This window comes from Atractosteus spatula, chromosome 17 (genome assembly GCF_055471065.1).
Source record: "Atractosteus spatula isolate fAtrSpa1 chromosome 17, fAtrSpa1.hap1, whole genome shotgun sequence".
NCBI classification, from domain to species: Eukaryota; Metazoa; Chordata; class Actinopteri; order Semionotiformes; family Lepisosteidae; genus Atractosteus; species Atractosteus spatula.
In genome coordinates this window covers 11,593,125-11,619,992 of record NC_142722.1, presented here as the reverse complement: position 1 = coordinate 11,619,992, position 26,868 = coordinate 11,593,125, and the positions used below count along the sequence as shown (strand labels likewise).

At 42.4% G+C, this 26,868-nt stretch overlaps 1 protein-coding gene across 1 annotated transcript in view; it reads left to right on the top strand.

Annotated features, from left to right (window-relative positions):
- ncor2 (nuclear receptor corepressor 2) overlaps positions 1-26,868 on the top strand; it is a 179,667-nt gene that overhangs the window by 21,983 nt on the left and 130,816 nt on the right. The window contains exons 2-3 of the mRNA XM_088935499.1: positions 13,629-13,807; positions 16,927-17,054. Of these exons, the coding sequence (XP_088791625.1) occupies positions 13,703-13,807; positions 16,927-17,054 (233 nt within the window). The 5' untranslated portion in view covers positions 13,629-13,702. The remainder of the gene's footprint in view (positions 1-13,628; positions 13,808-16,926; positions 17,055-26,868) is intronic.

Below are 26,868 nucleotides of genomic sequence, written 5' to 3'. Positions count from 1 at the left end.
GACTTTTTTTTCTCCCCACCTGGGTCCACACTTCTTTAGTCTCTTACATTTGTTTTGTTACTATTTTAAATTGTTGTGCGTTGCACTTCTTGCTCTGAGGCCGAGGCTTCTGACCACAGTTGGTGTTGATGCCCTGGTGGTTCAGTCTTGTGCTCGGTTAGTCTGGCAGTCTGCGCCCGTGTTGAGGCATGTGGGGTCGCTGGTATTTCCCTGGCAGCCGCTCCCGGTTATCCCCATGGTTTCCCTGTCCCGCTGTGCCCGCACAGTGCTTTCATTTCGCTCGCTGTGCTGCGTCTCAGCCCTGTCTTATAACCTTTCTTTCTCCCTACTTCATGTTCAAGTTGCCTTTCCCTCCTGCCCCTTATATCCGCTGCCTCCTAATGTTTGGTTCACAGCTGAAGCGCATTCCCCTCACCACTGAAGAGGGATCGTTTGTGATTGTGATTATTTTTCAGAGCGATTTGTGTTTTTAAGGATTTTTTTTTGCACAGTTTTCCTTACTTTTCTGTTGAATTAGGTTGTTATTCAGATGTGCTAACACCAGAGTTATTCCGGCAGTTTCAGTGATGATCTAGAACTGTTGTAGTGACTTTTTAAGTTATTGGACTCAAAATAACTGGTTAATATGGCTGAAAGCATAGATATTAGATCTTAGGCTTTTAGATGGAATGGAATTCCTACTTGTAAACTAAATTCTACATAGATTTCCTGTAGATGCTAAATTACATTCCTACACCAAAATAAAGTTGTGAATATGCCAGATGTGATTATACTTAACAGCAGGCAGCCAAATGAAGGACTTTTTTTAATGCATCTGCCCTTTTATCTCTATTCTGTTCCAGGTTTTTTATTCAAGTCGCCTCAAAGGGGCTTATAATATAATGAAAGACAAGCCTGTCTACGTTTTTGTGTAACGCACTGATCGACCCAAGCATACACAAGTTGATTTAAGATACTTCAAAATAAAATGCACCTAAACTTTGAGGTCATTAATAAAGATCCTCTTGGCAGAAAATGTCATGATCCACCAGGATATCGCACCGGTGCTTTTATTAGTTCGAAAAGAATTTAGGTATAATTTTTTTTTTGTAGTAGATGTCGGCCTCAAAGCAGTCGAAAGACAAACTGTGATTGTATCTTAAGGTATCAAACCATGCAATCGCAGGGGAGTTACGTAGTACTGTAGGTGATTGATACACAGTGTGAGGCTGCAGACTGCTTATTCAGAAGTATATAGCGTAGGGATAAAAGCTTCTCTGAATTGCTGCCACAGCTGTTATGTCAATCATTTTAGTTCCTAATTGACACCATCCTCTCTGCTGCTAGAGCAGGCAAGCTAGATTTCCCATGACCTATTACTCTGTGGGTTGGTTTGGAAAGACCTTTTCAATGCTTTTTATCCCTTGTGAGTGTCGGCGGGTTACTACAGAACGCCGAAAAACATGTAACCTCTACACTTGACTTGCGCTCGTAGCTTAGCCAATTTGTGCTGTTTGTTCTGCAGTGTGTGTTATGCCCGTGTAGCCTCTTCAAGGCTGTTCAAATATTGAGATAATGTTGATTAACCTGCCAGCAAAAATCTGACCATCTGGTTTGACAGATTGTAACAGTGTTGTAACTCCCCCCAGCCCCCTCCTTCAAAATACACACCCGCTCCTGAGAGAGGGTTACTGGTTTTGCATTGTAGCGTAGAGGTGGATGTGGGTGGTAGAGTGTAGGTTTCATTCACTCTCAGCGCGAGCGTCTAAGGTTGTTGATTACGTGAGGAGCATCATCTTTGTGGGAGATGAGCTGGCATATGTTGACACGTTCTGGATTCAGTCATTCTGGCCAGGCTGGTTCTTGTTACCACATATTGTCATTCTCTCCACCTGCTGGCTTTCACCTCGGCTTAAACTGCCAGTCCAGTCCACTCCAGTCCACTCCAGTCCACTCCAGTCCACTCCAGTCCACTCCTGGTCCTGGTGAGCTGGTGTCTCTGCAGGTTTGCTAGGTCTTTTTCAACCCAAAGCAGATGAAGAGTTGGGAGAGGCAGTTAAATTAGTCCGTTTTGAGCCAGTAATCAGCCCGTTTCCCTTGTAAAGAGTTCGACCGGAATGAAATCCTACCGACACGCCGGCCCTCCAGGACCCAGACTGGAGAGTCGTGGTAGTGAGGCGAGGAAGTGCGCAGCCAGTGACAGTTAAGTAGTGACTTGACAATTGCTTGATAAAATCGGATTTGTTTTTTTTTTTAGGGTGTCAACTTTAGTGCAGGGAAAGGTCTCGCAGGACAGGCTTTCCCAGCAAACCAATTTTTGTTCCTTTTATTATTGTCAGAAATGAAGGTTTTGCTATCTCTGAGGCATAACTTCTTAAGCCAGTGATTGGTTTTCAAGCAGCTCTGTGTTGGGAGTGTCACAGGGGTTCCACAGCAGCAAACTTTTTCCAGATGTAAACGGTTAGTCGTTTCCCTTGGCTGGCAGGCCCTTTATGGAACATTGTATCTTCTTTTTTCCGCCATTATTTGATTGGGTCGTCCTGGTTGCCTTTTCCAGAGATGCTTTCTTTGTTTGGTCAGTTTAATGACAAAAAGCATAAAATGTGGATTCTTGGTGTAAATGGTGACGGCTTTGAAACCTTTGGCTTTTGTTTTGGGACCTCACAAGGCATTCCTGGACTGTATTTTTTCTTTCAGAAAGCAAAAATAGGACAATTGGCACAAGGAGTGTAGCGAGCTTTCTGGACCTTCAGTGAAGGCTGTTATGCAGAGAGCTAAGCACTGGAAATGTGAGCTCAGTGAAACAGGATTATCAAATCGCCCTACATTTTCCTGGCTGGTGCAGCTGTGTCCTGAAGGATGCTGAGGCATATTAGTATCTGCCGAGTTTCTTCCAGCTGGGTCTTGTGCTGGATAGTAATCTGCAAAAACCCACCCCCCCTGCTATCTTCAAATCTTTCACAACAAGCGAGAGAAGTCTGATAAGCATGTTGTGGCTTAGATTATTATCACTGAAGCCTGTGTCACAATTTACAGACTCCCGGTGGTGACAGGAGCTGTGATATCGGCAGGTTTTTAAACAATGGTTACGATGTACTGAGCCCAGAAGGATTGTGGGCGGGTTGTGCGTAATCTCTCGGTGAGTTTACCTTTGTGGTCCGGAATTGGTGCATTGGGGTTTTGGGTCCATTTTGTTCCAGCAAAATGCATTTTTGTGCTCTTATGCAAAAAAAAAACTCCTCTGCAAGTGTCTCTTGACATGGGCATGGCTACTTTGGATTATTATATTAAAGATTTGTGGACGCTCAAGTATGTGGGTCACCCCCTCCCCCCCCCCCCCCCCATGTGCTGCAAACAAACATACAAGACACCATTCCAATGTTGGGATAAAGAATATAAGTATAAAAACAGAAGTTCAACATTATTTCAACGTGCAACAGCCACCTTTTCCATGTTGCCTTCTTGTTTTCCGTCACTGATTGTGTTATGGGAAGGGATCATTTTCCTTTTTTTGGCCTCTGAAATTCTGAGCAAATGTGTAGTTGCAGATTAACCCCATGCCAGTAGCCTCTAACAAGTAAAGTGCACATGGTTGAGCAGTCTGAGTCCAGTCTCTTGGACATGTGTATCAGAGTGGAATTTTGTGAACTTTCCAGTGTCCCTGTGCAGGTTTCTGACACGAAAGCTCGTATGAAACAGGACACATCTTGATCAGGCCACCCTGTGGTTAATAATTTAAAATATTTAAAAATTCAGATAGGGTGTCGGTTTAGGATTGCATGTTAGCTGTAGAGGATCCGTGTTTATGTAGAGGGCTGAGGTTAATTACAGCTGCAGTTGCTCACATTTCTGAAGCAATTCTTTTCCATTACAACTGCCAAAAATCTGGGAAAAAGGTGTGACCGCAAAGGGTCTGTGTTGTTTTCTTTATCTTGAGGTCATCCCATTGGCGTTTTAAATGACATAAGTTGACATCGAGTCAAGACTTGTGTATCCCATGCTTCTCCAGTAGCAAAATATATGAGATTGTGAAGTTTGTCTAATGCCAGAAAACTGCAATTTCAGTTTTTATTTTTAACAGTGTTATTTCCTCTGACGATGACCTTGCATTACCTTGACAACCTCTAGTAACCTTTATCTCAATGAAGGGAATTTGGCAATATAACATAGATTTAGTGTTTCAGTAGAGCAGCAATTTTCACATCCCAGTTTCTAACAGCCAAGTGATATGGCACATGGAAAGATTTCGCAAGAAAAAGGCACAAGTTTCAAGTTTATTTTATCTGAAAAGTTTCTTTAAGGAAAAAAAAAAACACTGCTGGTGTCTGTGGCTAAATTTACTGTTTCAGACACCATTAGAGCCAGATGACTTCAGATAAACTGGCAAAGATGTGGGGAATTTTTTTTTCTTTACATTTTCAGCAGCAGTTGTAACCTTAAGTGTTTGTGGATGTAGGACTATACAATACGCAAAACTCTGTTCAATGATACACCTGCAGAAAATCCAGTTATTTCTGATGCACCACGAAAAAAAAATTAGCCCAGCTAAATATGCAGCATCTATCATTTTGAAAATAGCATTTGTCTCTTAGTTGCAAGAAGTGTTTTGATTTGTTGTTTCCCGTTTTGAGGAGAAACAGAGTTAAACAGCTATTTACAAAGAAAACCGAGTGGGTTTAATGAGAATTTCATGCACTGCAGTAGCAGTAGTTCCTAGGGCGATGCTACTGTAGGATGGAAGAATGCGCCAGTTCTGTTATAAAAATGTTTATTCCTCCAGTGTTTCCAAAGCATATTAGCTCTGCGAGTGATTGATTGGCTTAATGCAAATATATGTTAAAAATAAAAACAATGTCAGCGTAGTTAATGTAGCGGTGGCTTGAAGTCAGTCAAAAAGCTCTCATCTTGCCTGCGATAAAAGATTTAAAAAAAGTGGATGCTCGTAGATCCTGATGGAGAGCTTGGGGAGCATCGTGTTGGCATTGCACCCCACTTTCTCGTATGCAAAACGAGAAATGTTCCACAGAACATTTCTCCCCCCCACAAGATGTTTTTTCACTTTCTACAGTTCCACTGAGGCGAGTTCTTATGCAAATGGGTCCTTCCTCTTACTCCTGGAACAGGTCTCTCTGAGCATGTCTGACCGCTTTCTCAGGTTGTGTTAATCATGACACGGGGAGCGTGCTGTGTGCGAGCACCACATGCTTGCAGATAGACAGCCTTGCTGTGCAGGTCTTAGGAACCTACCTAACAGTCTTTAATGTGGAGTCATGCTCCTCTCTGGGTGATTGGGGGCTCGTGGAGACAAACACATGTTGCCTTCACCCTGTATCGAGTGTTTTGAAATGTCATCCATTACTATTTGACATTTCTTGTTTCAGCGTTTTATCAACTTTATCAGCGACTTCTATTACTGCCTCCCATCTTGAAAGTTAGTGCAAGCTGCCAAGCAATACAGTGACTGGAGGACACAGGCAGCCACCATTACTTCACGAGGCTATAGGGTTTTCAAGTGCCCAGTTGTCTATGGAGGTCAGGGTTACACAACAAGCATAGGACACCCTGGCCAAGTCTCACCTCAACCCACTCGGCAAGCTCTTCACTGCTGCCCAGCAAATCCCTGTGGCACTGGGCTAATTGGACTGGGCCAGTCCAGATCAGAACCAGCCATTTCTTGAATTGTGGAACCTTAACTACCAGGCAATCAGCAGACTTTTGACACCATTGTTTTAAGTTTTTCCTAGTGGTCTTGCTGCTTTTCATGTTTCACAATGGCACATTATTTCTTTTAATTCCTGTTTTTTTTTTAGTGCAAAACGCAGGCATGACCTTCAGCCAGGCTGGAAACTGTGACTCGACACTGGCGAGTTTCTCGTATTGTATTCTTTATTATTTGTGCTCCTTGTCTCATGTCAGGCTCAGAGTTCACTTTTGTTTTGTTTTTTTTACACAAAATAGCGTTGTAAACCAGCCAATACCAGTGCAGGGAAAGGCAAGCTGTCAAAATTGAATCTCTGCTCTAGATAAGTGGTGAACTCTGTGAACTTACACAGAACAGCTGGTTACACTTGTTTCCTGTTTTTTTTAAACAATTAGTAGAAGACGCTAATCTGGCAGTGTATTATGCTCATGCAAGTGCTTTTTAAAAGCCTGTGGTGCTTTTGTGCTCTCCTGTCATTAAAGGGGTGTAGATTCCCGGAGAAGTACAAAATTGTTTGTCAGGCAGGTTAAAGACCGAGTTGTACCCCTAAAGTGGATTCATTATAATGGTGCTCTGCCATCGCAGTTTCCAAGATAGGGTTCCTGCGCTGTGTAGCTCTGTGTAAGTAGCATGGTAAATACTGCTTTAGGTTAAATATTGCTTCTGGGACTGTATGATGTAGAGTTTAGCCTGCATTGTTTAATGGTTCAAAAGCATTTTCCCAAGATTTTCTTGTTTGATGCTCCTGCTCTTTCCACAGTGGCGGCTTAGCGTTGGCTATTTAATGGAGTCATTTTGGAAAGTCTTCTCATTTTCCCCGGCCCCTTTAGAGCAAGTGGAGGTTTGAGGGTTGGAATAGTTTGGTGGAAGTGTTCGCCCCACTGCACCCGCTCGCTGCTTACAGTATAAGATCAGAATTACTATAGCTTTCATCTCCTGTGGAACATGGAAATCATCTGTAATATGAGGTCAACTGTTCTTTCTTTTACTCATAAAGTTCATTTCAGCAGAGATGGTTGTCTATAGGTGACTGATCTTCCAAATGACTCTTTTAGTTGTGCTGGATAGATAAATTTTTGGGTGTCAGTCATTGGATCTTAGTGTTCATATAAGATGTACAATGCAAAGCACATCTTTGGTAGATCAACCTTGAAGCACCACTGATAACATGTTCAGCCAGCCCTAGCCCTCTGGAATGAAGGTCTTGCAGAAGACTTCGTGCATTTTCATGGGGTGCTACATTCTTGTTTGACAAGATAAGGTTCAAGCCCTCACTCACAGCGAGAATGTTCTTTTATAGGTTGGGGGTGGAATGAAAGTGGGGAGGCTGAAAAACAGTGAAGCGATTTCATTTTTTCAAAACGAATAGGATACCCCCCCCCCCCAAACAACTGCCTTAATTTTTAATGATGTCACTTCCAGCAGCTGCTGTTGCCATATGTCTAGGTTATGAAACCCAGGCTGCTACTGTACTATGAGTGTTGCCAGTGTTGTAGTTCTTTGTCTCTGTTTCGGTGACATTGCACACAGCACTTTGCTGCTAAAACGTTAATTACAAACTCGACGAGGAATTGTAAAAGCACAAATATGCAGGCCTTGAAAAAATATCTATAAACAGCCTGATCCCAGTACTTCTTGAAAACAGGGCACTGACGAGCCCTTTCTAGGCCTAGCGTGTACTTTGCAGAAAATCACAGGAGAAAAACAGGAAGTTGAACGTTTTCTTCACTGTATTATTCTCTCCAGCCCCATATTTGAGGTGATAGTAAACTGGCAGTGGTTGTGGGGGCCTGTAGCAGGGATGAAGGTAGTGAAGTTATCCATTAGCAGTGCTGGAGTGGACTCTGTCTCTGTTACCTTTACTGTGCATAAGGTACTGTGTCACGGAGGTGCATGGAACCAGAAACATACAATACTTTTTAGTTAAGAAGCTAATCATTACCTTTTTTAAGCCCTGCACAATGTAATTTATACATTAACTTGGTCATTCATCCCTGTGCACCCTATATAAGGATAAAGTAACTGGAATAAGTGTTCAATGTTAAATGACATTCACATGTATAAGAATTCTTGCAATGGAGTACTTGAGAAAAAAGAAATTTACAAGTGTAGCCTGTATAACTTGTGTGTTTTTAGACTCTTTTTTCCTTCGGCTGTCCATGAGATGGGGGTATTTTCATAAACCTGTGACAAATCCATGTTATTCTATGCCATGGTAACAAGAAAGTGGGCTGCTTTGTTTTATTCTGTGACCCGTCATCTCCTGTTAAGTGTTAATTAGAAGGATTAATTTAAATGGTAATTCTGTGTGAATTGTCATGTTTCTATATATATATATAAAAATGCAACCTTAATAAAAAGAAGCTTTAAAGCTTTCATGAAATCTGGCTCACAGTGACTGTGCCAGCAGGAATTCTATCATCTGTTTGCCTCAATGGTAACTTTTTCTCTTCTACATCCACACTGGTTTCTCCTCCCTTTAAATGTTCCTGCTCCACCCTGTATTGGATTTTAATCGCTGAGGTACTGTAGTCCGAGGTAGAGGCTGTTGGTTAACCCTGGTGACCTCCAGTACTTCACAAGCCCTTCCTTGAATTTTTTATTTGCTCTATATTAACAGCTTAGTATTTTTTTTTTGTTTTTGCTAGACTGACCGTTTGCTCCTTCGGAGACAGGAAAGGATTTTTCTAGGACCACGTACTGTATCTTTTGGGAGTGTTCCTCAGAATACTACAACCCGTACAGTTATTGCCTCAGTATAGGTGTTGTTTTGCAGATAGCCATAGTTGGAGAACAAGGAATCTGTCTGGAGCTGCCAAGTTCTCAGTGGGGAAACTGAAATAAAGCAAATGAAAAAGTTGCACCTGTAAAAATGTACTGTGCATTTGTAGGATGAAGATGAAGTTTTCTGTAGCCGGTGCTGCTCTTGAAGTCAAGTTAGCTGGGCACAGAGTGTTTTTTTGCCATTATCTCAGTACTATGTTGCTCCTGACGCCCCAGTGCTGCTGTTGTTACCCACAATATTTTTCTGTGGAACATTACCTTTTTGCCTGTGGCGGTACTCTGAAGCGATGTTTAACTGGTTTGATGCCTCCTTAGGCCTATACCTTGCCCTTACGTCTTATTTAACTTTGTGGGCTACACCGGCTATCAGTCTTTTCCGGACGTCCCCATAAAACAGTATCATGTTTTTCAAAAACCCAGGAAACATTCTTCTGAAAATTTTAGCTGGAACTCCCTGCCCTTTGGATTGTTTTAATGGTACAACTGGACGTAAAAATGGAGTGTACGTACCATAAGCCATAAAATGTGCATTCTGTTTTGTGAAATCTGAGTAGTTCAACATGTTTCTGTCCACAGGTAACCCTAATATTATGAAACTACTTGCTTTTCAACCATAGGACAGCAAAAGTGTGGTGAGGTACACTGCTGAGTAAGGCATTGGCTTTCTTTTCCACACTGTGATTTCTGCAGTACATTGGGCAATGTTTGTGATTGTGCAAAGCTTTCTCAATGTAGTTTCACTTGCACACCAAGTTGAAACTATATCGCTTTAATTACAGTACAATCGCGCATTTTTGAGCTTCTCCGTCGCGCCAGACCATAGATGCCTTGCCTTGATCTGGGGTGAATGAGTGCGTGTTCATTCTGCTTTGCCAGGTTTCCATGTGCTTGCTTGAGCACAATGTTTAGCTTTATTTGGTTGGGCATGCTGTTCGCCCTAGTGGATTTGACCGTTTTTGCGTTCTTAAGGAATCCCGGCACCAGGTTAGCCACTTTCTATGAGCACACACTTTTTTCTGTGACAAAGATCCTCTGGCCATTGATAACCATCTAAACATTGTGAAATGCTTGAGTAAGCTGAGATGTTTTTGGATGCACGAGCTCCCACCCCCCATCTCAAGTGTAATGTGATCTGATTCGGTATTTAATATTTTAAATCCGGCTCTGTTCATAATTAAAGTTATTACGTATCTAATTACTTTTCTCATGCCCTTACTCTGACAAGTTATACTAAAGGGAAGATATATACTAGACATTCGGTTCATTCGTGTAGTAGGACATCATTACCTTGCTGAACAGTATTTTGTCAGAAGAGTGGCTCAGTGTTGACTCAGTGGAGGAAGTGAGGAAGTGTAAAATTGCTGTACACTAGCTTTCAGGCGTATTCTTTAGTGCATAGTCACTCATGTTTCTCTGCTTTTTGGCTTTGAGGTGCTGTCTTCTTCTGTCTGCATTCTGCCTTTTGAGAAGAGTGCCATAGGCACATATGAAGCGGATAGGAATAGGGGAAGGAAGAATCTTCATGGTGAGCTGTAGAAATTCAGAGAGGAAAAGAGCAGTTTTGGGATCCAAGAAGAAACCCTGAGCACTAAAAATCAAGAGTTGGATAAGAAGAATGCTGTGCTCTGGCCTCCTTTTATTTCTCCAGTGTTTTTCAGGGGAGAGCTAATTCCTCCACAGCAGCCTTGGCCTAAATGGCAGTCTGAACTGCGTGAGTGTGCTTGTGTATTGGTAACGGGCAGGAAAGCATGTTTTTGTGAGAGCCCAGTTAAAATGATTCACATTTCCTTTGTGAGGCCGTGCTGAGTGCAAAACAGTGAACCTCTAACCACTGACACTTCAGACTTAATGTTCTTATTCCCAGCTCAACTCCACCTGCAGGTTTAATTTTAATACTCAGATGAAGACAGCTGACGGTTTAGTCCTCATTTTTCTCTGGATTAAACCCAATGGGTTTGTGCTGCAAGGCTTTAATTAGAAAGCCACAACTCATCCACACTCTGTTCCTCAGAGACCGACAGACGGAGATTCCCAGACTGTCGTAGTTTGAGGATGAGGGATTGAAACTGGACACAGTGCGGAAGGAATAGTGATGATTCTCAGAAGTGCTGGAGCTAAGGCAGTGGTTTCTGCTACAGTGTCTGAGCCTGTTGGACTTGTGTTTGGCGCCGGTCTCGGGAGAACTACATGAGAACCTGGCCTGCTAATTCTAGCTCTTGTATTACTGTGAAAATTGGCCTTGTTAGTCTGTGGTGGTATCTGTGGTTTGCTCTTACAATGTAGCTTCCTTTCCTCTGTTGATTTTGAAAATCAGATGCTGTGTTTTGTGTTTGTTTAGTTGGCGCTTATTTGCACAGTGGGGTTTTCAGATCGCTTTCACACTTTCTGTTATGAGCAGACTTGTTACCGTGCTTGGGCTTCTTCTGTGCCGCAACAGACCTGTTCATATACAGTGATGCAGTGTGTCATGCGTGTTCCAAGGCAACTGAAAAGATTAAAAATTTTTACATTGATAAAACCCTGACGAGAGGGACAGTTCCCCTTCATTTGCGTTCCCTGTTTCCTGTACAGATAAGATATCGAAGTGGATTTTTTAAAATCAAACATCTACCTCATTTGCTTTCATTTGGTGGACCCCATTTTCAGTGTCATTGGCCAGTACATATTGAACATATTGAGATGGCAGTCAGTTGGGCTTCAGTGGCTCATGCTGTGTAATTGCTCCTTTCATTAGTGATATGCAATAAAAGAGATTGCCATTTGGTGAGTTTCCAATTTAAAAAGAGTTACAAGCACACTCAGCAGTCATTAATACAAAAGTTTGGTTTTAGATTTATAGTTATAGTACAAGGAGAACCAAATTAATAAGCAAATAAAAAAATGTTTCCTTCCCACAGTCTGCTACAGGCCATCGAACACAGATGAGGGAGTGCATTGTTATACGGTATGCAAATTTGGTTTAAACGCACTACAGGATTTTACGTAATTAGAGACCTATTCATGCTTTGTTCAGCTCCCAAGCAAGTTATTGGAACACACTTGAAGAAGCTCAGCACCAGAATGTTTTTTTCATTTTATTATTCAGCATGGAATTAATCTCTGCTTGTTCCCTAGCGGCTTGCACTCTGATGCAGCTTTCTATTAATCTATTTATTGCATCTATAAAGTTCTTCTCTTCCAAAAGGCCCCTAAACCCATTACATGTATGAAAGGGTCTACTGCAGCACACACCTGGGTGACACACTGCAGGCATTCTGAGCCAGCAGATCAGGTAGAGAAGTGAGTAACTACTCTATTAATTGGATGCATTATGGTGGGCTTTTAGGGTATGTCACGTTTTGCAGGCCCGAGTGGATTTTAGCCAGGGCGCTTGAGTTAAGAGCCCATACTCTGTCAAATGACCAAGGAGCCAGGAGCAGGTTTTGATGGAAGACAGTGCCTCCTACATGTACAGTTTAGTATCCCTGCTTAAAGTACGGTGGTGGTGTTTGGAAAATATGCCTCTTTGTACTATTCTGGGATCTGCTTGAAGTCTGTGAGATTATCACCGATCTGCTCATTTCTATGGGAACTTCAGACAAGAGAAGACGGCAGTGTCTGGAGAACTGTAATGGCTGCCAGCCACGACTCCTTGCAGAGTCGCATTCGCACAACAGGCAGGTTGGCAGCTGACGGGGCATTTTGAAGTCTCATCCTCCACTGTGCCTCCCCAGGGGCTGGCAGAACCTGAAGAGGAGTTATTGGAGGACAGTGGGCTGGCTGAGTGAGACCACAGTGTTGAGATCCACAATTTCTAGGTTTTCGCACACCCCCCTCCATTCTTCCCGACTCCAGCTAACTTTTTAAAACTCGAAATGAAGGTAAAATATTTTTTTTACCAGAAGTGTCTAGCTTAATTTTTTCAAGTTTTTAAATTAACAAAATGAGGAGTGTGTTTTGTGCTCATTTGGGTGGGGGGGGAATTGTCCTTTAGGATGTACACTGGTCACAGCGGGGTCCGGCTGGAGACTGAAATAGCAAGACAAGCAGTTGTCAGTCAGTTGCCTTTGGACATGCGTGGACAGTGCTGTTGGGGAATGAATGGAATTGAAAGGGTACATCTAAAACAGAAGCGATGATGTGTATCACAAGGTTACGCACTTTCTCTGGCGGTCCTGGGATCTGCTCCCTCTACGGAAATGATTCAGCGTCACGAATGTGAACACTTTCATCCTTTTTGCAACTGCTGTGAACTCGAGACCCGAAATTGTGCCTGAGTCAGCAGATATCCACCTTATGTTGCTTGTAAGATAATAAATGGCGGAACTGCATCTTACAGTTGAAAAAGGCACCTTCTGCACGGTGAAAAGGACATAGTGATTCATCATACAGATAGTGACATTAAATAGGGGAGGTTCTGACCCAGTCTGAGTTCTTATTAATGCAATCAAAGTAAGTGGTAGGACCTCAAGAGTTAGCTGATACTTAGACCAGGGGCAAAGGAGAAGGACTGCACAGTAGCTTCCACAGTAGCCACAATGTGTGTAAGGTTTTCTTGACCCTTGGTAGCATTGGCACTTTAAGGATTCTTATTCCCCAGGAATATGCCTCTTATTCTTATTCCCCAGGAATGTTAACATTTGTGTAGCTCCTGCACGGTCTTATTGTTTCTCAATATGTCGCTTGTGGTTAGTGGGGCAATGTTGATAGTGGATGGTCGTTTTTGCTTTTTTGAGTACAAAAGCTCAGCTGTGGCCCTGGTATAGAAACTGACCACTAGCTCATGCAGCCACAATAAGGAAAAACGGTTTTTATTCTGTTCAGAGTGATCCATCCGGCCAGAGCTGAGGCAGTTTTGTTCTTTTTCTTCACCTCTTCCCACAGGGGCTAATAGGAAACCAACAAGCTGTTCTTTCACCAAAAGTGCCAGGTTAGCGTTTCGGAGACAGCTCAGCCTGAAATACCACCCTTTTTTGCCGCTTCAGACGCGATTTGGGAAAATAACGCATTGTTGGCCTGAAAGGCGGGTGGGACCCTATTTCAGGTTGACAGAGTCCCCTTCTTGCAGAGAAAGCAAAAGTCCTAAAGTGTGCACGTAGAGACGGATGGCTCTGTGTGCCTCTACCAGCTGCAGGAGCTCAGTGAGCAGCCAGTAATGCTCGTTTCTCTCTCCAATCTCTTTCAGGTTGACCATGAGCATCGCATGCAGTGACTCCAAGCCCACTTGCCACCTGTAGAGGGACTTGTGCCGTCCCCGACATGTCCGGACACTCCCAGCCTGTGCCCCAGAGCAGGCGGCCGGTGGAGAGCCGTCATCTGGCCAATCCCCCTGTGCTCCCACTTCAGCTGGCCAGAGCCCACCCGGTAAGCTAAGTGCTCTGCGCCGCACCTGTCCGCGACTTCCGCGTTTTTGGACAGGTCACCTGCTCTTGCTTTTGTTAACAAAGCACTCCATCACTGCTCACTGCAGGCAGACCCTCACTCCTGCCTGCCAGTTTCCCCCCTGTAGCAAGAATAACAGTTATCTAATGGGGCAACTATGTCACATGTTTCGTTGGGGATTTCTAAACAGACGTAAGCTGATATTGTAGCACTTGCCTGAACTCTGTACAGCTATGGGAATGTAGGCAGGGTGAAATGATTTACAGATCAGATTATTTAGCTGCTTTACACAGGTTAAGCAAATGGGTTTGCTCCTCAGTCGAATAGCACACTTACTTTCATGAGAGTTCATGCTTGTATATTTATAGTCAAGTGATTTTTCAGTGGCACTAGTGTTGATGGCTAATAGCACAGGGCCAGAACAGTTAAGGATTTGTAAGGAAAAGGGCAGCATGGATCATCTTGCCTGGACGTGAGAGCATGTGTCCATTTAACTGTCCTCACCCTGACACTTAGAAGCTGCTCCTTCATCATGGCATTTATGCAATGAACCCCTATTGGTCTTATTGCTGTTTACAATAGCAGCAAAACATTCTTTTTATAACCGCGTTAGAATGTGTTGCATCTTGATGCTGTTTACGTGTAAGTGTGAAATTATGTTCCAAAAACAACATCAAAGGTGAAACAGTCCAATTTCCCCCATGTGGTTTATATTTCAACCTTCTGCACAACTGACTGCATCTGCAACAGGCTTTGCATGGTGTCTCAGGGCAAGATAACAGACCTAGCTGAGCTTCATGTTGTTTTATACCCAGTGCTGTGCCTGCCTCATTCTCAAGGCTATGCAATATAACATTTAAATGAGGATCTGTTACCTAATAGTGGTTAAGGAGATACAGTGATGATAACAAATGATGTTGAAAATTACGTAAACTTTTTTTTTCCTGCTCAGATTGTTAAACTCTGAAATGTTATCTGCCTGATAAAGGCTAACGTTAAAAATGCAATACTTATTTTTTGGCTTTTTTTACACTGTTGTTCCTTCGACCTGCTCTTCATTCTTCCCAGTTGTCTCTTGATGTCGGCTTCCTCTGTTACAAGCCAGATGCCACAACTTTCCACCTCTGGGTGTGTGGCTGATTTTTCTGTTTTTATTGCACATCAGTTCCAGAAATAGCCATGCTGAGGTTAAGGTCTTTATTGATTGATTCCAGTGCTGTAAAAACCTTTCAATGCTGCTAGAGAGGGACAGGATATAAGCAGTGACACCAAGGGCACCTGAAACCATCCAGGCGGTGTGGAGTGTTTATCTAGCAGTAATTGGTGAATGTGAAGTAACTTTTCAATGGTATGAACATACGTGATATGAACGGCACTCACCAGCATGGTGCATTCTGTAGTGGTTGGTGTCCTGTGATCATGTTGCACAGCTAGTCTTTTTATAATGAAATATATTTTTTGATTCATTCGTGTGACAAGAACTTCTTTGCCTCAATTTTTTAGACCCGTCTGTAATATTTGTGGAGAGATGGCGAGTTGACAAGTAGCTGAGGTCTCTGTATATTAATCACAAACAGGCCATCTCATCGATGTATTGTGGAGTGGGCGATTTGCCCACAAGTGGGTAAAATAAGGACTAAAGTATTTTTTCCCGTGCTTTTAAAGACAAATGCAAGTATTAAATACTTATGTCTGCCAGCAAATCAGATTCTAGACTAAGGATTCCTTCATAGTACAAGCAATAGCTCTGAGAACCCATGTCGTAAGGGACCACACGGAGGCCTCTATAGAAGATCTCCAGGGGTGCACCTGAGAGAACTCTGAAAGCTTTACATGTGGCAGGTGGTACACTGTCTGTGCAAGTCTGGCCTTGGAATAAAGACCACGCTCGTTTAGCAAGAGCAATACGGAGAATATTTATTTATAAGAATATAAGAATATTTAATTTTTTAGAATATTCTCCAAATATTTTGAAGGATTGAACCGGATGAGCACACATTTTGGGGGAAATAAAACAAGTGTGTGAGATAAAGGCCTGTGGGTCTCAGGATTTTGGCAGACACCCATTCTTGGATCAATCAGCTACTATATACAAAATGTGCTAGATTGGCTCACTGGTCTCCTCTTTTTTTGTAAATGTTCTTATGTGAGAACATTGTGCTTATTGTAGATTAAAGCGAGGCAGTGCTTGCAAAGAAACCTCCCTTGTGTGCTCTATCACTCTTTACATGGGAGGGTGAGCCATGAAGAGTCTAGCTGCAGTGACCAGCATCCCCAACTGTCACTTGGTTTAAATAATTGAATAAATGACTGGATTAAGCCCGGTCTGTCTTGGTGAGCCCTCGGAAAACTGCGTTTTAAAGGCGTCACATGGCACTCGCTCTGTCACAGTTCACTCCCATCAACAATTAAAGGACACAGAAATACCTCCCTGGATCAGCACAGCTGTGTTTTGGTTTGTTTTTCCTCTCATTTTCTTCTCGTCTTTCCAGGCCTGTGATAATAGGAGATGGCAGTTGTACGACATGCAGTTAAACCACAGCACAGTGTTTTGCACTTTGTAAATTGCTGTACTCATTATTGTGTAGTGTTATTACAATTCAGTAACTTTGCATCATTTGCTTAATTTATGACTCAACAGTTGTAGCCCTAGGACTGTTCTGATGAACGCATCTGTGAAGCAGAGGCATTACACCAATAATTGACTCATGAGACCATGTTACCAGAAGGAAGGTCTCTGTCTTGGGTCTTGACTTAATTTTTTTTCACCAGATTGTATTGCATCTGCAATCTGAATATTTCTTTGTGAGAGGTAGAGGCACACATCAAGGCCTCTGTTGTCAGCCATTGCTTAATACCTTGTTATTGCAGCTAAGCTTGGAAAGCAAGCTTACATTTTTTTTCCTCCTGCCCCCCTGTCATTTCATTTTTCTGTGCTTCCTATGCTGACAGCCGCCGAAAAAACACTTCCTTCGGTAAATGCCCAGAGACGCCAAAGAAGGCTGACGCAGCCTGACGTGATTCGAGTGCATCTTTCTCCATGCAGAAATGAAAGTGGTGCCGTGCATTTCTAAACGTTTTTGGGGTTTTGCCTTTTCTAGGACGTCGGAATCCCTGAGTACCATGCTCATTCTCGGGACTACAACTCCCACATCGCCCATGGAGGACTGCCTCCGCCTCATCGCCGCAGGCCTTCCCTGCTGTCCGAGTTCCAGCCCGGAAGTGAAAGGTATGCGCTTCCTTTCTGATTTGGATGACCCCGCTAAATACCCTAAACATGGCCCTATGTGTGCCTGGGATTGACTCTCCTCGCTGATGAGCCACGTCAATGTTTTTGCCTCAAGTCCATTCGAAAAGCTGTCAGCTGGCTGCTCCTCACTTCACTTAAAAGGTTTGCAGCTACGGTACATATTGTGTGAACTGAAGAGAGAAGGTGGTTGACTCTTGAGCTTTTTTGTAAGAATTTTCCATGCATCCTGAATTCAGCACTGTGGACATTGCTCTCTTTCAGCTTTGCTATGTGCTCGATTGCCTTTGATGGTTCCGTTAAGTCTCTGTGCTTTTACAAGCTTAGTGAAAGGATGAAAAGAGATCTTGGATGCTGGATCCCAGGTGCAGCTGACAGGTTTAAGTGCGAGGCTTCCTCTTGTTCTCCCTCTGTGATGGCTGGGGCCTTGCAGATACATTTAGTTTTCTGCAAACATCTGTTGCCAGGGGATATAAATTATTTGTGGGCATCATATAAATTTTGCATGGAGGGGAAGAGGCTGCTGCCAGCTTTCAGCCTATTGTAAGCATCGGGCTGACATAAGAGCATTTGTGAAAGGTAGGATTTAGACATGGTGCTGTTGGAAGGTATTTAGGATTCTAGCCTAGAGGTTCTTTTGTTTCTGCCCCACGTTTTGTATAAAACAAACAAGAATGTTGCTCCAGGAGGCAGGTTTCATCTACAGCAGGCTCCCAGAAATCAACATTGGATCCATAAGGGTCAATCAACTCAAAATTGGTGTGGAGTGGCCTCAAATCAGTCTTATTAAACCTAAATTATTTGGGGACGGTTTGGACACACGCAACCCCCCCATTTGGCACCGTCCACCTTCAGACATTAGGTGGCATGAGATGGAGAGCCAGGCCAGCAGAGTGAGACAAAAAGGTTGGACTTTGCACAGAGAGCAGCTCCATCGGTAATTGACAAGTGCCACCCCTGGTGGGCAGCATTTAAGCTTCTCCTGGCATGGTTTGGGCATTGTTAAATAAAAATAAGCCCTGGCTGGTTCTGTAGACAGTCGCATTTGTCTTCTGTTGCCTTTGAAGGCCAGGGCCTGAATTAAATTAAAATCTCAAGCGAAAGTGCTCCCTCCAGGGCAGGTCTGACAGTTGGAGCTGTATAACAGCTGAAATTGGGAGCATTGTATTCTCGTGCCTCCAGACGGTGTTTGTGCTCTCGGTGTTGAGATAGTGGCATTCTAATAATTGCTGGAAGGTTTGCTTGGAGGCGTTTACTAACACGCTGTTCAGCACAATCCCCCGAGTTGCAGTGTACCGCTTTTCATCTCTGGGGCTTTATTTCACCTCAGAAAGATTTCTGGGTAAATATTTGTTCACCTGTCACTTGTTTCTTGCTTTTGTGTAGAATATTTGTCCCTTATTTACGTCGGACTACGAATTCCAGGATGTCCTAGAACGGTAGCACGGTTTTGAGTACTTTTTACAGGTATTGTGGTGTAATCGGGCCATCGTCTTCACATTTAAGATTTTCAACAGGTGCGTAAAAAGACATCAGGGACTTTCTCCTTAAATGATATGTTATTATAGGATGTAAAGAACTTGCATTGTAAGAAAAGAAAGCTGAGCTTCAAGTTGCATACAAATAAGCACAGGTACTGTGGCTTAATGTGCAGGTGAAAAGCCCAGGATTTCAGACAACCCATCTCTTTGTTGCTGTGAAAGACGCCTTCAGAAAAAAAGACTGTATTGACGTGATGCCAGGCTAATGAATAGGCAGTGGCACGGTTTCAGAAATGCTAATCAGTGTCCTTCAGCTTCTTTAAAGGTTTGAAATAATACAGATCTTTTCATGGCGGTACAATAATGACAAGTCAGGGTTTCCATTGATCAAACACCTCTCTATTCTGGGGCACTTAAAGCGTGAACTACCGTGATTTAAGAACAGCCTTATAAAATTACTCTCGCTGGTGCTTCTAAACTTGAACTATCATTTTCCCTGAATCCCTCCTTTGTTTGGCTTCAGTTTTCTTTTTTCATCTCTTGCCTACTTTGGAATGATTGTCCTTTACTCCCCCCCCCACCCTCCATGTATAGTGCATTGTGAGATGCTTGTTCAGTCGTCTTAAGTGATCACTCCTCCATCCTCTATCAAGAGTCTGGTTGTATTTAGGAAGTAGAATATAAATAACATCCTTGTGTTTTTCTAATGTGAAAAAAAAATGAATAAGCACTCCACACCCTCTTATTTCATAACTGAACAGTAGCAAAAGGATTTCTCCTTGTTCAGAGGCAGTCTCATGATGCCCACGGGCAGATCGACTTTTTTTATCTCCCCATCACAGATCTTTGGAAACGAGTGCCTTTCAAAGTCTGTCTTTGAGAAATGTGCCCTTAGTTTATTGCTTTCTATGTGCGAATCATGCGAATGTCCCATCAGTTTTTTGGAAAATCAAGACAAATTCTTGACTCTTTAAGCTTTCTTGGTGATAGGCCTGGTGTAATGATGAAGACCGTCAAGGACAGCACCTGTTCTGAAACTGAGGAGGATGTTTTACGATTCCAGTGCTGTGGTGGTTTTTGTTTCTGTTTTGCTGATTTCGGACGTGCAGACACCTCAAATTTGCGCTCAGTATTTACTAGAGATTGGTAGGGACTACAGCAGAAGCAGCTGTATGTGGAATAAATTATCAGGGAAGACTGAGGCTAGGAGGGATTTTAGTAACAGCACACAGAACAGAGCAAAATCTGAGTGCACTGGGGTACCAAGGCCAATGGAAGCTTTTTCAGCTCCATTAAAAGCAATAATCTGAGTGCCTTAGAATTGGAATTGGAAACAGCACAATTGATTTGTTTTCTGATTTTCAAAAGTAACAAAAAATAAATGCATTGAACTATAATGATGTATAAACAGTGATAGGAACCTGTATGTAAAATATCCAGATTAGATTCCTTCCAACAAGAAGGAGCTACACAGTAAAACTCTCAAACCTGAGGGCACATTTCCTTTTGCTTTACGGAACTTGACTTAATGCAGATTTTTGGTGCCAGTGGTGGTAAATGCAGATCCTGCAGTATAAAGAACTTGATGAGCTGAAATCATAATAAACTCTCTCCCATGTGAGGAGAGACAGAAGATGATGTGGAATGAGTGACTTGTGCCAAAGTTATTTGGCCTCTTCAGTAAATGAAAGGTCCAGCTCAGGTTGTAACATTTATATTAGTCTCTCTTCATGAAACTCGGGGGTAAGGGAAATCTAATATTAAAATTGGATCAATGATTTTAGGAAGCTGGCCTCTGCTTTGTGTCATAAAGTATAATAAGTGATATGTCTTCCTTGATAGGCCCTTAAGATTAATCTGAGCACCTTGCATTGGTTGCTGTAAGTATTTCTTGAAAATGCCATGATATGAGAGTAAATGAATCATTGAGGAAACTTCAGAGACAATCTGGCATGATAAGACTGGTATGTTGCATCTCTTCAAATTTATCAGCAAGAGAGGAAAAGACGGTCACCCTTTGCTATAGTTGTCTGCCAGGAGTCCTTAATAGTTACCCAACAAGTGAACATCATTATAAGGACCACGTACTAGATATGTGCCAATTCGGCTCAGAACAGGTGATGGAACTCCCTGAGATCCCAGCCCACACAGCCCCAACAAGAGACAGACCCACTTTGCCAGCCCTTGGCTAGGAAGAGTATGAATACACATACACATGGGATTCATCTTACCCAATACTATTAGTCCTGTCATTGCTCCATTACTGGTTCATTACTCTAAAATACTTGGCTGATCTTTAAGAGTGAAGATTTTAGAGAAACCAAAGGCACATTACATGTTCCTTGGCCTGATATCAAGAACAGTCCCATCAGTGGGCTGCTACGTTTGTTTCTGAAGCCAAATAAAGCTGCGATTAAAGAAAAACAAACACCGTGAACAGCTTTTCCTCCAGTCATTTAGTGTTTATAGTGTGGCAATAACAGCTCTGATGCGTTTGTGATCTTCGATTTATTTTGAGTATTCCAAGATCATAGGAATGTTACTGTTATGACATTGCTACCACCGTCTGCATCACTGGGATAAAATCCATTGTGACTGTAAGTGTCTCGCTGGACCATGCATCCCCCCCTTGCTTTTTAGTTTCCAGCTGGACCTCCTTCTGATGCATAGGCAGATTAGCAGCTTTGCTACCCAGCAATCAGGCGGCCGAGAGCTTTTTGCTGTAAGGTGGCAAAACCCACTTTCCGTGTGTGCAAAGTGGTGTTTGAGGTTGCAACAGTTCATCTGAGCTTAATCTGCTGCATGCTAATCTGCTCACAATGCCAGCTCCCCCTGGCCAAGCAGATGCCCTACTTTGTACTGTGATGGCAGTGGGAGGGTAGCAAGCGAGGCAGCCTGGCACACGCTTCAGCTAGGGAACCCCCAGCGAAGGAGCGATGGTGGACAGTGCTCTGGAGTATGGCAAGCGGGTGCATTAAAACTCGGTAAACTCCTGAAGACGGGACGATGGATCTTTTAAAGGTCATCAGAGGAATACAATAGGTTTGCGTCCCTGAGGCTACAGATAGCCATTTTGACATGTAACTGAACCCAGGTAGAGAATGAAGCTTCCATCAGGAGTCAAAAGTTGTTAGTGAGTGACCACTGTGTGGCCCACAAATTGAGCTGTTTTGCATCAGCTGCAAAAGTTTACCATGAAAAGAAAGTTTAAACTGTTGAATAACAGAGTGCCTTTAACATTATTCACGGTTGTTTTTATTTGGTGAATGTGCTTTTTATAACGGTGGCAAAAAGATCAAGTGAATCTCTTGGAGACGGATGTTATGAACAAAGCCTGTGGTTATGATGTAAGGCTATGAATGTGAAATGCATGTTGAAAAGGCTGTTTCTGTTTTACTTTGATAATGCAGAATTAAGTTTTTTTTTACTTCATTTTCTTTGACAAGACAATTCATAGTTTGCTATTGGCTAAAATAAAAAAAAAAACAAATATTAAAGCTGTAATACATTATTTCAGTTTTATACTAAATCTTGATTGCAGAGAGTTTTTAGTTTGACATTCTGTTCCAAACATTTAAGGTGGTATTTCTTTGGGAGGCTCTTCATCCTTGCCAAGACATCTACTGTAGTTTTAACCATGTGCTTGAAACCTTGTTTCCAAAATCCTTTAAGAACACCTTAAATCAAGAAAATGAGTTGGGGTTTTTTGTGAAACTGTGGGGGAAAGTTCTCATTTTAATCTTACAGTATGTCTGTAGGAAGCATCTTGTGACTCTTAACTGCTAATATCACATGCAGGATGATGACGTCTGTTCTGGTTTGGTTAGTGTTATCCTTCTGAAGAGGGTGTTGTGGGACTTGAGGAACAAGAGTCACTCGGTGCTTTCTCAGTGAAAAATAACCTTTTTAGTCACATTGTATCTTAACATCGGTCCTAATGATGGTTAGAGGGCTCGTTTTATTTGTCCTATCAAGATCAGTTATCTTTAAGACTAAAAAAGAGAAACCCTTTTTTTAATCTAGTCACCCCCACCTTCTTTTAATAAAATCAGACATTTTTGATAGCATTTTTCCATGCTACACACTAGTTTGTCTAATAAGTATATAAACAGCTTGAGCACTGAAATTCCTCATTCAACACGGTATGTACACTGCGTACGTTGTTTACAAGCAGTGATTTTCTTTCCTTTTGTTAAAGTCAACGTACATAAGATATCCTGATGTTTTTTTTTCTCTTGATGTATGATGATATGACAATCGTCTCTCCTTTCCAAACAGTATTTTAGACCATGACGCATACCAAGGGAAGGAAATGAAAGAAAGTGACTTTGGTTAGGGTGACACTTTGGTTAGGGTACCTAGGAAAACGTGTCTGCAGTGGCTGTTTGATCATAAAAAAGAGAGCAGACAGCAAAGTAGGGTAGAGTGAGATCTTCCTTTCGTCTCGCAATCACATGGCACCATATAGTTCTCTTGTAAGAAACTTCTTGGGCATTTAATGCCATCTAGTCATTCAGGCACCCGAGGAGTTCTTGAGCTGCCATTATTATTAATAGAACCTTCTTAGAGTGCTTTGGAAATATGTGATCTGGTTAACTCTTTGTTGTTCAGTGATTTTTCAGCTGTAAAGCAATTCCACTTTTTTTGATTGTTTTTTTAGAGGGGATACCATTTAGTTAGGTTTTCTAAGTCTGGAATGTTCAATTATGTCCTCCAGGCACTCTAATCCAGTAAGATTATGGTTGTCTTTCCATTTCACACTTAATGAAAATAGTCTGAACCAACAAGCAAATGGGTAATAATCAAGCAAAGAAAATTAGGATTTGGATGAAGTTGGACCCGTGAGATTTCAGACTCGGGCTAAAAAACATTGCTTGTTCACAGGGTCAGCCATTTATACAGCACCCCTGAAGCAGCTAGGGTTAAGGGCCTTGCTCAGGGGCCCAACGGAGTAGGATTCCTCTGCAGGCCGCAGGATTTAACCCAGCAACCTTCCAGCCACAGGCACAGATCTTTAGCCACAGATCCACTGCTCCGCCCCAGATCCATCGACCTCTGGGTTATGTGCCCAGTTGATCCAGTCTCCTTTTTTATTATTGGCAGATTGGTGTTGAAAGGGGAAGAGGGATAATTTAATCCGTAGCCTTTTGACGATTATCACATCCTGTAAATATGTTAACACTGTTATGAGCAGAAGGGTGATATTCCTTTCTGGAAGTTGCGTAGAGTCTACGGAAAGTGAGACTCAAAATTATTGAGTAAGAGAGAGTGAGGTGACTGTGCAAATCTCTGTGGAGGTGGAAGATAAAATAGTCTTTCCCTGCCCTTTTATTTAATGTGAAGGTGATAATGGCTCAAGACTTTGAAATGTGAAAAGATAAGGTCATAGTATGTGGAGGCTTATCCAGGGTGATGCCTCCCACTCACTAGTATCAGTTAACGAGTTTGAATTGGAAGACATTGAAGGCCCTTCATTCACGTATTGCTAGACCTCCTGTGAAAGAATCCATTAATTAATGCCATTAATCCAAACAATTTAAAGAACTTTTAGCTTCTGCACCTTTTACTTGTTCTTTCCCTTGTGCTTCTCACTCTGTGGATCTCTGTAGGGTCTGCAAAATAAAAACCACCATTCCCAGTTGTATTAATAATACACACTCTGATATAGGGAACGGTTGCGTGCAGTGGTCAGTTTTGAGAGAAGCCTTTACTGCTACTTAAAAAACATGGGGACAAAAGGAAACAAATTGCATTTTGTAATCCATTCCGCAGCTTTTCTTTATGTAGCTTCAGAACATGACCAAGATATTGCCTATGAGGGGAAGCAGCATGAGCTTAATCCCAGAATGGAGTTCCATTACATTTCACGCACCGTCATACCAAATCTGCTGAAATCTTTTGTTGGTGTAATAATTGCGGGAAAGTGCAAGAAAGATCAAATTGAAGAGGCCATCTTACTTCATCAAGCCATTTCTTAGAAGATACTGAGTCATAAACTTTTGGCCCTTTACAACTTTTTAACACCTGGGTCTCATGTTTAGAAAAACTCTCATTTGAAGAAAATGTTTAACTTGTAAATGTAAAGTTTTTCAAGGAAGAGAAAAGATAAGGAAAAATATACTCTTGACAACATCTCAGATTTCATTCTGTGTTGAAGCAATGCTATATCTTATTCAGTTTTCATTTATATATATATTTTAACTGCACTTTAATATAGCGCTTTTCATACCAAAGGATCCCAATGCCCTTTTATATAGACAAGAGAGCCCATCGAAAGTGCAGGGCTCACCTGGGTGACAGCAGGCCAGGTGAAATGAGAAGAAACGAGGTCAGGTTATTGAAACCAAGCTTGGTGTTTTGTCAGTACACTGGGGTTAACACCCTTGCTAACACCAGGTTTCCAAATATAGCTAATACGCTGGATCTGAGGCTGATGCTAAACAGTGCAGTGGGATCTACATTGCCAAATAGACAGGACCTCACCTTAGTGTGTCACGCGCATAACAGAGAAAGACACAACTTCATCTCCCCAGAACAATCCATCGCTCCCCATTTCTGTCTCTGTGTCTCAGTTGCATTGGGAATAGCTTCTTGCCTTGTCTGGTTCGCATGGAGCGCATGGAATTGGCCAAGCAGTTAATGCCTGCAGTGAGATAAGAACCGTCACAATGACGCTCCCAACACATTTCAGCTGTGAAAACCACAACTCGGAAGGTCAGGTTAAATTCGGGAATGAGCCGCTACCAGTTAGAGGAAAGGGAGCAGGTGAGAGGGAGTTTCGGGCCAGGTGCAGGTCCTACCATATTCCGAATGTTTGGTGGTGTGAGGGGTGCAGCTGGGACTATCGCTCCGTCTCGAACCCAGGCCTGTTGTGCTGGATCAGTTCGTACTCATTTCTGCGGATTTGTGCCACAGGCATCGGGATAACACCACGTGTATTTTTTTATTATTGCAGTGCCAGTCTCAACCGGTAATCTGCCCTTAACGTGATGGCAAATCTAGGGTAGAAAAGAGCTATCTGTTGTGTGTCAGGGATGAGATTATTGTATTATTGTGTGTGCTCGTGCATGAGAGCTTATTTTAGGAGGAGAAAGAAAAAGATGACCCGATAGTGTGATTGTGAAAGCCGGTAAGACAACATTGTAGAAAAACTGCTAGATGCAAGGAAGGATGACCTTTACAAGCAAGGAAAACTCTCCTCAACCACCATCTCTGCCATGGAAATCCAGCCTCCCTTTATATAACTATTATATTGACAATGAATTCTTGGCTTTTCCAGAGTTTTTTTTTTTTTTTTACAATTTCTATTTGTTCATTAACTATTACATCTTAGAATGTCCTCAACTTTTGGAGTTGGGAATTCAGCAAGGTGGATTTTATTTAAACACTACAACATTATTTTTTTCCGTGTTGTTAAAATAGTTAATGATGGAAGAACTGTGCATTTCACTTGTTCAGTATTAGAGGAAAGCTCATCGTCTAGCCCTGTGTACCAGGCACTTATGCCGCTCGGTAAAGTACAGTACTGGATGGATTTCTTTCTTAGAAGAAGCCTCCCCCCACGCACACCCACAAACCAGATGTTTTCAGTGCTGCTTGGTGCCATTTTAACAGCTATCCTGACTTCTCCGAAGTGCTTTGTTTTCTACAGTAGCCGGGCAGTGGCACCCATAATGCTTTTCCATGAATAAACATCTTCTTGGCAGCTGAGGTACAAGGAAGTGTGGGAAAGGCATAAAGAAAGATAAAAAGACAACTATTTGTATGTCATCACTGTGCTGTAGTACACTTCATGCTCTCAGTTAATAGCTTTGGGGCAAGACGCGTTGGAATTGCTCTCGGGTCCTGGAATATGCATTCTGAGAGTAAAAATAATCAGCGTTTAACAAAAGCAAACAGCTTTGTTTTTCCGCATTTTGCATCCGGTACCGAAGGGATTTTCCAGCGCTCTGTGAATACAGAACTGAAATGCAGCATCCCCTGAAGATATAGCTTGAACAACCACAAATTAACAACTTGACAGCTCAAGAAATACGTTTCTGTGCTGTTAATTCTGCATTTTAAGCTTAAATTGCAGCCATGCCTGCATGATAAGAAGACAAGAGAGGAATATGTAAACTGTGTGTCTATGTGGCCTGGTGACGTTTCTCAGACTGTTCTTAAGGTTAAGTTAGGCTGAGGTGGCTGTTTTCAGTGCCAACCCAAAATAACTAAAACCAGTCAATGAAAGAAAACAAGTTTCAGCTGATGTACTTTTTATTGACTTCTCCACTCTGACTGGAAGCTGCTGCTTAGTTTCACAGTGGCATTGAAAG